This window comes from Castor canadensis, chromosome 3 (genome assembly GCF_047511655.1).
Source record: "Castor canadensis chromosome 3, mCasCan1.hap1v2, whole genome shotgun sequence".
NCBI lineage: Eukaryota > Metazoa > Chordata > Mammalia > Rodentia > Castoridae > Castor > Castor canadensis.
In genome coordinates this window covers 178,445,972-178,458,070 of record NC_133388.1, presented here as the reverse complement: position 1 = coordinate 178,458,070, position 12,099 = coordinate 178,445,972, and the positions used below count along the sequence as shown (strand labels likewise).

General features: G+C 32.3%; 1 protein-coding gene across 3 annotated transcripts in view; it reads left to right on the top strand.

Annotated features, from left to right (window-relative positions):
• Taf2 (TATA-box binding protein associated factor 2) overlaps positions 1–12,099 on the top strand; it is an 86,501-nt gene that overhangs the window by 48,218 nt on the left and 26,184 nt on the right. For all 3 annotated transcript variants that reach the window (XM_074069124.1, XM_074069122.1, XM_074069123.1), the window contains 4 exons: positions 2,535–2,728; positions 3,551–3,690; positions 7,619–7,688; positions 11,742–11,851. In XM_074069124.1, the coding sequence (XP_073925225.1) occupies positions 2,535–2,728; positions 3,551–3,690; positions 7,619–7,688; positions 11,742–11,851 (514 nt within the window). The remainder of the gene's footprint in view (positions 1–2,534; positions 2,729–3,550; positions 3,691–7,618; positions 7,689–11,741; positions 11,852–12,099) is intronic.

Below are 12,099 nucleotides of genomic sequence, written 5' to 3'. Positions count from 1 at the left end.
AACTCACAGTCTCCTGCTTCAGCTTTCCTAGTGTTGGCATTGCAGGTGTGAACCACTACTCCTGAGCATCTAATATTTTATTTTGATCAATACTTAAATGACTGTCTAGTTCCCAGGGAAGTTTTGTATAATGTACTGTGTAACTGGGTATGTTTCTCATTAGTTCCTTTCACAGTTCTTAATTTCAGGTTCACATTAAAATTTTTCTAATTACTTCTCTTTTAACTGTGTGATCTGCTTAGGAAACACTCAAATATACCCATGAAATACAATTACTGCTCTTTTCTTTAGACTGTTGCCTGATATTTTGGGGGTTTTACTTCCAGAGTAAATTTTATATTTAGTTAACCTTACATATATTCAAAGTCATAATAAACAAAAGTAGAAAATAGTAGACACCTCTTGGCTAATCTTTTCTCTGGACTAAATACCTAGTGTTCACTTATTAATTGGAAATTAATACAAGGTTTAGGTTTTGATGATACCAAGATGAATAACTTATCTTTCTAGTACTTAACCTATAGAGAAAGACACAAATGAGCAATATCTTAATTAGATGGGCTTAGTATTATGGTAGTTGATTACTCAGTCTGCTGAAGAAGTGCTTGAGGGACTAACCCACATGGAGGTTTGGGAAACCAGAGTAAGCTTCTGCAGGAAGGAAGAATGTAGAGGGAGCTGTAATTTCATGTAATGAAAGGACAGAAGAGGGAAGAATACGTAGTACATTTTATAGCATCTGTTAAAGTACAGAAGCTGGGCACAGTGGTGTAAGCCTGTAGTCCCAGTTGCTGGGGGAGGCTGTTACAGGAGGAGGAAATCTAAGAAATCTCAGTGGAGACAGTAGGGAGTTAAAATGGAGAGAAAGAGCTGGAAAAAATAAATCTAGCATTGAAAGAATAAGGAATTGGTTTAGAATTTAGGAAATTATTGAAAGTATGTCAACTTTAAGCTTGAGACCTTTCATATATATATCTATATATATCTTTTTATATAAATAAATGTACTTCTGTTATATTTGATAAGAATAGCTTTAGCCCAATGCTATTTGATAAAAAATATAATCTGCTTATTACACAATTATGCTACTTAATTTTGCAGCTAAATGATCCTTTTTCTTCCCCCACTGTTGGGGATCACACCCAGGGCCTCAAAATGTTTTTATTGTTTTGTTTTTTGAGATAGGCTCTGCTATATAGCCCAGTTTGTCCTAGAACTCATGATCCTTCTACCTCTGCCTCCTGAATGCTGGGGTTACAAGATGTGTGTACCGTGCCTGACCAAATGGAAGTTTTTAAAGAAGTTTAACATCTCTACTTGATACTTTAATCCAAGCTTGCTTTTTCAATAATGACGATGCAGACTGTTCATTTATTGTCTACTTATATTTTTGGCACCAAAAAATGTGCTTTTTTTCCTTCATTTTAAATTTTGAATTTTTAGTTATTTTTTATTATTTTTATTAATTTCATTAGGTATAACACTATTTCTGTACTATTATTTCACTTTAAATACTTTTCCTCTACATAGTTATTTCATAGAATTATAAGAATTGATGAAAATAGAAAGGTCCAGGCTAATCCTGTATTGTCTGTGAGTGGCTCAATTCTGTCTCATGCGTTAAAATTATTTGCAAAATACTGTTTTAATAATTCTGAGAACCACTCCTCTCCCATACTTGCAAACTTTTCCAGACAAGGTTACTATATGTCTGCATGTATATTCCACTAATAGTTAACTCTTCCTATATTCATCAGCCTTTATTGATAAGAAAAACTTTCATAGACCATCCAGCCGTCTTCATTTTTCTTTACACTGTACTGTTAAGATATTCATATCCTTTGATGTATGGGACAGTTTCCTAAGCTCTGCACAGTTTAAATTTGGTCTTTATTCTGTGCATATTTCTTTCTCTTTAAAATAATGTTATGCTCTTAGACTATCATTTTTTATGTCTTACCATATCAATAATAGTTTTTTTTTTTTTTTTTGTCCTTTACTGGGGTTTTCTGTACTTAGCATTGTCTGTTTCTTCCAAGTTGTTTTTTTTCTTTTTGTTCTGAGTTTATTTCCTTTTCTCTTTTTTATGTTGACCATTTCATCAACTCTTTGGAGATCCTGTTTATTATACCTTTATGTAGTAGAGAATTAGATAGTTGACTTGAAGCTTTGGGTTATGGCAGGATTTGTTACTGTAGTCTTCTTTAGACAACAAGAGTGCCTTACACATAGTAAGTATTTGTTCAGTAAACTAATGTATCACCGATTAATGAATAATCTCTTTCACTCTTGTTTTCAAAGTGTGACTCTATACAAAGGACTAAGTTGAATGTTTACTAGAGAACTTGCTTATGTTTTCATAAATTAGGTTTTCTCTTTCTCTTTTTCCTTTTGGTGTGATGGTGATCAAACCCAGGGCCTTGTGCATGCCAACTCTGTTCAGATTCTAAATTATGTTCTTAAATTATATGTATTTTATTAGATTTTCATCAGAAGAGTTCATTTTACCTTCTGTTAATTATGCTTTGGTTTAGTTTTCAGATAACTATTATCGTGCAGAAATGATTGATGCTCTGGCCAACTCTGTTACGCCTGCAGTTAGTGTGAATAATGAAGTGAGAACTTTGGATAACTTAAATCCTGATGTGCGACTAATTCTTGAAGAAATCACCAGGTTTTTGAATATGGAAAAACTTCTTCCAAGTTATAGACATACTATCACTGTCAGGTATCATTAAATTCTTTGCTTTTTATAACTATAAAATAAATATATTCTTATTAGAAAAAATTGAAAAGCATAGTAAAGTAGTAGGGGAAAATTAAAAATTTGTTCAACCACAGATAAATTGTTATAGTTAGAGAATATGCTTCTTAATTAAGTTTATATCATAAATACTTTCTCATGTCACCAAAAATTCTTCATAAGCATCATTTTTGATGACTAACTTGTTTTTTGCTTCATTAGATTCAATGTAAATATCCCTCTGTTAGCCACCTTTTCAGGTGACTTTTCACTTCTGTCTACTTTGTATATGGCAGGAGACCATATACATATACATATACATATACATTCAATAATGATGATGCATACTGTTCATTTATTGTCTACTTATATTTTTGGCACCAAAAAAATGTGCTTTTTTTCCTTTGTTTTAAATTTTGAATTTTCATATTCAAACAATATGAATAGTTTTAAGTTTTAACCTTCCATTTATGTAGTGAGTAAATTGTATTAAAAATTTTGGAGAAAATACTTTATTACATTTTATGGTAAATACCTTTTGCCGAAGAGTATTCCTGTTAGAAATGTAATGATACATGAAATTGAGTTTCCAAGCAAGTTTTGAAATTTGTTTTCTTTTAATGGGATTTAGATAATAATTTTGAAATTTTTTCATCCCATAAAAATAGAATGTCACAAAATTGTATGTGGATTCAAATTACATCAGTTTTTAAATGTACTGAATAAAATCTCTTAGTAGCTAGAAAATAAATTTGATTCATACTGCCTCAGTGAAAGTAGCTAACTTAATTTTATTTCTTTTTCTAGTTGCTTGAGAGCCATCAGAGTGCTTCAGAAGAATGGTCATGTGCCGAGTGATCCAGCTCTTTTTAAGTCTTATGCTGAGTATGGCCACTTTGTGGACATCAGGATAGCAGCCTTGGAAGCAGTTGTTGATTATACTAAAGGTGATCTTTTAGATGTAGATGCTCATGTCATTTTAGAAAGAAATACTTTTTTTTTCTTTTTTTATTATATTCATATGTGCATAAAGTGTTAGGGTCATTTCTCCCCCCTTACCCCCACCCCCTCCTTACCCCCCCACTCCCTCCCTTACTCCCTCAATCCCTTGCTACCAGGCAGAAACTATTTTACCCTTATCTCTAGTTTTGTTGGAGAGAGAATATAAGCAATAATAGGAAGGAGCAAGGGTTTTTTCTTGTTGAGATAAGGATAGCTATACAGAGAATTGACTCGCATTGTTTTCCTGTACATGTGTGTTACCTTCTAAGTTAATTCTTCTCGAACTAACCTGGTCCCCTTCTCCTATTGGCCTTAGGTTGCTTTAAAGTGTCTGCTTTAGTTTCTCTGCATTGAGGGCAACAAATGCTATCTAGTTTTTTGGGTGTTTTATCATGTGATCAAAGTCCAATCCTCTTGTTGTGTTTGCCCTTGATCTGATGTCCACATATGAGGGAGAACATATGATTTTTGGTCTTTTGGGCCAGGCTAACCTCACTCAGAATGATGTTCTTCAGTTCCATCCATTTACCTGCAAATGATAACATTTCATTCTTCTTCATGGCTGCATAGAATTCCATTGTGTATAAATAACCACATTTTCTTAATCCATTCGTCAGTAATGGGGCATCTTGGCTGTTTCCATAACTTGGCTATTGTGAATAGTGCTGCAATAAACATGGGTGTGCAGGTGCCTCTGGAGTAACCTGTGTCACAGTCTTTTGGGTATATCCCCAAGAGTGGTATTGCTGGATCATAATGGTAGATTAATGTTTAGGTTTTTAAGAAGCCTCCAAATTTTTTTCCAGAGTGGTTGTACTAGTTTCCATTCCCACCAGCAGTGTAAGAGGGTTCCTTTTTCCCCACATCCTTGCCAACACCTATTGTTAGTGGTGTTGCTAATGATGGCTATTCTAATGGAGGTGAGGTGGAATCTTAGTGTGGTTTTAATTTGCATTTCCTTTATTGCTAGAGATGGTGAGCATTTTTTCATGTGTTTTTTGGCCATTTGAATTTCTTCTTTTGAGAAAGTTCTGTTTAGTTCACTTGCCCATTTCTTTATTGGTTCATTAGTTTTGGGAGAATTTAGTTTTTTGACTTCCCTATCTATTCTGGTTATCAGTCCTTTGTCTGATGTGTAGCTGGCAAATATTTTCTCCCACTCTGTGGGTGGTCTCTTCAGTTTAGAGACCATTTCTTTTGTTGAGCAGAAGCTTTTTAGTTTTATGAAGTCCCATTTATCTATGCTATCTGAAAGAAATGCTTTTTAAAGACAGTCTTGATTGTTGGTGTTTACTAAGATAATTTTAATTGTAAATTCTTGACCTACTGAATTTGGAAAGAATTTTTTGTAAATGTAAGATTCATGTAAGAGTAAATGAGGGAAACAATTAAATTATAGATATCTTTGAACTTTTAGAGAAGTCATGGTATTCTGTAGATTAAATTGCGTATTATATTTTGACTTTTTTAAAAATTAGCACATATAACTTGCAAAAGGGGGTTTCATTTTGTTAGTCCTATACATACAAGTTATTTTTAAAAATAAGAGAACTTTTACAAATGTCTAAGAATTCAAGAAAATACCTTATTTACATCTGTGTCAAAGTTTGTATCTGAAAATCGAGCAGGAGACCATAAACAGTAACTCCAGTAGAGAAACTTAGCAGGGCTTCATGAATTTGTTAAAAAAGACATAAGGCAGACCAAAAAATGAATGAAAGAATAATGCATATGGCTATGTTTTGGCACACACCAGTACAGCCAGGTACTGAAAAGGCAGAGGATGGAAAATAGTGTTTAGTGCTAGTGGGCCGGAGATGGGGAGAAAAGGAGGTAGAAAGGTTCCCTCTCAACCAATAAAGCTAGGTGTGATGGTGTGTGCCTGTCATCCCAGCTAAGCTGGAGGTGTAAATAGGAGGATCACAGTCCACTGTCAGCCTGGGCAACAACGTGAGACTGTTCAAAAAAATAACTAAAGCAAATAGGACTGGGGGTGTGGCTCAAGTGGTAGGGCACCTGCCTAGCAAGCATTCTGACTCTCCAAGACTGTATCAGTGACAAAGTCATCAGGTAGAGAATCTTAGATAACTGCCCTTAGAAATTACATAGCCATTTTGTTCACCGTCTTTTGAATGTATTTCTGATATTCCTAGGAACTTACACATTTTTTCTTAAAGTGAAAAATTAAAGTTTCAGCAGAATTTAGCTTAGGTCAATTTAATTTATACCCTATTAGAGTATTCTGTTATTTCTTGGATTATTATTTTGCTTACAACTTGTTTTTATTTTTCATGACTTTTTAACATCTTCACTTCTTTATCTTTCTCATGCTGAGTTTCTCAAAATGTTTTTAATATGAATTATTCATTTTGGCAACACTGGAGTTTGAACCCAGGTCTTTACACTTCCTAGGCAGGCACTTTACTGCTTGAGTCATACCTCCAGCCCTTTAACATTCTTAAAAATAAAACTCCCAAACATAATTTTCATCTGAACTAGAGGTGAATCAAAATAACACAAGATTGGTGAATGTGTACAGTGAAAGAACTAGTGATAACTGCTCATATAAAGAGTTAAGCTTAAACATGTGTTAAGCTGCTTATAAAATTTAATGTATATTTCAAATATAATTCTTTAAAATTACTATGCAAGTAAAGGAAATATGTAAATGTAGTCTACATCTCAAATTGCAGATTATAGCACTAAAATATGGGAAGAGTAAAGAAGTTAATTCTACTTATATTTAACTCTTTGTACTTTTAACACATTTCAGTAGAAATGTAGTCAGAAAGTAAAGAAAGGGGGCAATGTTACGTCTACGTTGCATATATTTTATATATATATATATATATATATGCATATGTAAAACATGTTGGCCTCAGTTCAGAAGACTGTCATTTTTTTTCTCTTTAGTGTCTAAAGTATCCTTGCATTTAAGAAATGTTGGTGTAAATAGTAATTTGTTGTTATTAAATTAATTCTTTGGAAAGAATAAGTGATCCTGTATCAGTCTCCATTTCTATATTGAAGTCATACCAATTTGAAAACTACAAGTCTTGATCTTAAGGTCCATTAAATTTGGTAGTATTCCCAGCCTTCTTTCCTAAGATGTATGAGTGAGTGTCTCATGAATATGAGGAAGAATTCATGAAATAGTACTACCTGCAATAAGACAGAATACTCATGTTATAGTTTCCAAATAAATGCTAAACTAATAAGTATAATTTAATTGAGTGCTGTTTAAACATGAAGCACGAAACCAGACTTCATTGTTGTTAACCAGTAATGTGAAATACTGGTGCTCAAATTAGAAAACGAAAGAAATGAGAACTATTGGGAATAAAAATTTTAAGAATAAAGCTTTTCCACTTATAAAATCAAAACATACTGAAGAGACAAATGGAAACTAGCTAGTGAGTCATTTTATGTCAAGTATATTCATAGCACTATTTTTGTAATTGCTTTTATATTACATTGAAAAATTAAGACTGCCCTTTAGTCATAAGGAAAAAAATCATATGTCAAGAACAACTGTCTTACTGTATAATACAGTTGAGATAACATTGGATTTTAGTCATTTAGAAATAATTGGACAGATTTTACCTAATTAATTTTTTTTCTAATTTAGGGCTCTTAATTAGTTTGCTTTACGTTGTGTGTGCTATTGGCTTGAACTTTAGTGAAAAAAAATATGTACATTGGTACTATTTTATGTCTTCATTATATATGCATGATTCTTTGGAAGGTTACAAAATGGTCCAATACATAAAAAAGGTAAAAAAAAAAAAAATTGAAAACTCTCTACTTACCACTTTTTATTTGTTAGGTAATATTTTATAATTGATAAATTTATTTCCTCGTTTTTATTTTCAGTGGACAGGAGTTATGAAGAACTGCAGTGGCTGCTTAATATGATTCAGGATGATCCTGTACCCTATGTAAGGTTAGTTTATGAACTGTAATACTTTGCTTTAGTAAGTTCTCAAGTGAATTGAATAAGTCTTCGAAGAGTATACAGTTTATGATTTTTGAAAATATGAGAATATGTTAATGTATTTATCTGTATCTTATTTGATTTTTAAAATTTGATTTTTGAAAAGCATTTTTAAAATGCACAGTTAGTAAACAAAGTTTATTCCATGTAATTTTGGATATGATTTTTCTGTTTTAACTTAAAGGCTTACATAACAGTTTGAAGTGAACATGGGTAGCCCCTTATGTGTCCCAACTTCTGTGTTAATGGGTTTCTTCATTTTGAAAATAATTAAGAGCAATGTTTTAGGTCACTCCACTTACTCCTTTCTGTCTCATAAAGTTTTAGTTTTTATTATACTTGGGATTTTTGAAAACAGGGAATACTTCATTATTAAGAATTTTGAAAATAAAAGAATCCCAATTCTGATGTTGCAACCTCTTTCATTTTTGTATCGCTTTTTAGTCACTCCCTTCATTTTTGCTGCTTTCTTTTACAAAAAAGACCCATTTTTGTGTCTTCCTTTCTTTGTACATAGTAATCAGTCATAATTCTATTTGTTTTAATTTTATGACTACCTAGAACAGGATTTTGAAGTTTCATTACTTGTAGTCATTCCAATTAGAAACAAGGACATAGACCCAGAGGCCTTAATTGTCTTACTCAACTTTACACATCAGTTGTTAGATATTGTTCTTCTAATATGACATGAACTCTGCCTTCCAACCTCACTGAAAGCATCTAGGAGTGATAAATCCACTGGAGAGCTTGGTATTTTACCAGCAGTAGATTTTGAGGATGTTTGTGATAGTGAATTCTTGGTTAAGTGACCTAATATTTCAGTGTTTTAAGTAATGCTTGTTATAAAAGTATTCCTGGTATGTTTTGCTTTTAAGATTTCATAGTTCCTGATTTATGAATTTTGGGCTGGAAATGTGGCTCAAATGGTAGAGCTCCTGCCTAGTAAGTGTGAAGCCTTGACTGCAATCCCCAGTACCACAAACAAAAACAAACAAACAAACAAACAAACAATATATATGGTTTCAAGCTAATTAAATACATTTTGGTTGACCTGTATATTAATTTGACAAATTTCTACCACTTCTCCCTTTCCATGAAGTTTGCTGTTGATTTTACATGTCTGTTAAGAACAAAAAAATAAGATGCATGATTTTTATTTATTTTTTCAGAGCAATTTCTTTTTTTATCTTTTAAAAAAATTTTGTTGTTGTAATGAGGGTAAATAGTGTCATTTACAAGCGTTCTTACAATATTCTTTTTTATATTAATTGTATAATTGTAATTATATTCATTGTGATATTTCCATATGTGCATATAATGTACTTTGGTCAAATTCACCCCCTCTGTATAGATGCATAGTTTTAAATAAATCTTTAAATCTGTGCCTGTTGTTTTCAAACCAAAATTTACCATTTTGGAAATTACAAAGTTTTGTTTCAATGAGAATGATTTTTTAAAATACTTTTACAAATTTTGGAAAAATGTAGAATCACATTAAGAAAACTCTACAAAAACTTGTAGTCACTATATCCAGAAATAAGTGTTGTTACACATTTTAATTTGTCGCTTTCTGGTTGTTTATATGTATGTATATACTTTTACATTGATAAGAAGAACCACGAGTTGTATTTTCTTATATGGTATTGGATTAATTTAAAGATACCATGGAATTATCCTCTCATTTTATAATTGAGCATGCTCATGATCCATTGTGCCTTTTCCTTGTGGGAACATATATTTATATTCTATGCCTTTTCTCCTGCAAAAATATTAAATGGTTTGGACTGGGTTTTTTATTTGTTTTGATTCAATTCTTTCTTAATAGTAATTGACAGTGCAATTGGATTGTCCCACCAAAAAAGTCCTCAATTTGTCAGGCAAATAATAATGATGTTTTTGGTGCTATCAAACCTGTGACTTTCTTGAGGTTTGCTTCAGTTCTGTTCCAGATATGTGAAGGATTTACTTGTGAATCTTGACATTTAATCTGTGAAAAATTAAACATAGGATTTTCATTATCTTCTCTTACCTCTTTTGAGTATTATTTTTTATCTGTAATGGTGTGTGTATATATATATATATATATCCTTATAAAAAATCTTTCTTCTACCACCTAAACTTTAAAGAGAAACAAATTTAATTTGCTAAAAATTATATTTGTACTAATCCTCACTGCTCTTTTACTAGTAATTTTAAGGGTAACACCAGAGCACCCTTTATAATTTATGTGCATGATTATAAAGAGTTTGTAATGATCTGAGTAAATATCATAAGGTTTTATACTTGGTCTTTACTTCACTTTTAGGCTAATTTGGAAAGCAGCTCTACAGAAACTTACTTTCCTTCTTAGTACAAATTAAAAGTATAATGCTGTTAACATGCTTCACTGATCAAACTCCCCAGCCCTCAGAAAGCTAAGGCACTTAAACTGGAGTTTGAGACCAACATGGGCAACATAGTGAGACCCTGTCTGCAAAAGCAAACAGAAAAATTCACCCATATTTTAAAAGATCCTATATATCCATACTACTGATCTCTTGTAGAGTAAGAGATCTTGAAGGGCAAGAATTGTTTTTATTATTTTTTGCTGGTACTGGAGTTTGAACTCAGGGCTTTGTGCTTGCTAGGCAGGCATTCTACCACTAGAGCCACTCCACCAGCCCAGGAATTGTGTTTTAAAAATGAAAATGAGTTTATAAAATATCTGTAAAGATTTGTATTCTCTTCTGTATTACCTGTCTATAAATTGCATCTATAACCACATTTTGCTTTTTTGTTCTTACAGCCTTTAGTAGTCTTATTTCATGCAGTCTTTAATTTCACAGCACAAAAGAATGTTAACAGAATTCATCTCTTTCAGTTTTACAACCATGAAGTTACAACCAAAAGCCCTTAAATGACAAATTACTTAGCCAATCATATTTCCTCTTATATCCTTCTCAATTACAAATCTAATTTGATGTCTTGCCACCAATTGTTAAATGTAAAAATGTCTCAGGCTGAGCACCCACCAGTGGCTCTTGCCTGTAATCCTGTCTACTCAGGTGGCAGAGATCAGGAGGATCATGGTTTGAATCCAGTCTGGTCAAATAGTCCGAGAGACCCTATCTCAAAAAAACCCATCACAAAAAGGGCTAGCAGGGTGGCTCAAGGTGTAAACACTGAGTTTAAACCCTAGTACTGCAAAAAAAAAAAAAAAAAAAAAGTCTCAGATTCATCTTTTTCAAAGTTTTCCTGTCCCTAAAAATTATGTCAGTTTCTCTCCTACTCACTTATAGTCAAGAACTCTAATTTCTGTAGAGTACTAAATTTCTCATACTTGATACTAGTTTCATTTATCTCTTCACTAAATGTTAAGCTACTGCCATACCCTTCTTTCCTTTCCTTTCCTGCAATTTTTATGATGCCTTCTGTTCATAGCATCAGATATTTTTTATTTTCAAATTTTGTTTTCTTCATGGTTTTGAAGAAATTTTGAATGAAAAACAGGTGACCTATTATGAGATTAAGAACTCCTGGTAGTGAAGTTTAACAGGTACACCTAGAAGGATACTTTTAATTGATTCTTCTCAACCTCAGCCTATTTTGAAGAAAATTCTTTATAGGCTTTATTACAATGTACTTCTGCCCATTTCCATGCTCTACAAAGATACATATTTTTATACTTAATTGGCCAGGGTTTTTGTACATGTTTTAAAAACAAAAACAAAACATGAGCTATGTATTTTCCACCATAGGATGGGAAAGATTGGTTATGGTGTGTAGTCAAGTTTAAGGAGACCTTATTACACAGTAAAGTGATTTAGACAAGGCATACCCACTGGAATTTTTTAATGAAAAAGTAAGTAGTAAATATTTGGGGCATAACATAATTTCTTTTTAAATTAAGCACAAAATTAGACCTATTGGAAAATGATAAAATAGGAAGTACAGATAATTTTCGCATGTTGCCACCAGTCAGTAAAGGCTCAGCAAGAATTTCTTTATTTTTTGCTCTTTCAGGCATAAGATTCTAAACATGTTGACTAAGAACCCTCCATTTACAAAGAACATGGAGTCTCCCTTGTGCAATGAAGCCCTGGTAGATCAACTTTGGAAACTTATGAATTCTGGTGAGAGAACAGTGATTTTTCAAAAAGGAGTTATTATTGGAATATTTCATTTTAAAACAGGTTTTTAATTCAGTAGCACATATCAGATATCTTAATCCTTTTTTGTTGTGGTACTGGGGTTTGAACTTCTTTCAAGAAATAGAAATGAGAATTCATCAATAACAAAAGGAGCTAAAATATCAAATTCACTTTGGAGTAATCCAAAGCTGATTTGAGGTGTGTTGACTTTCCTAGCTATAAAATTAGTT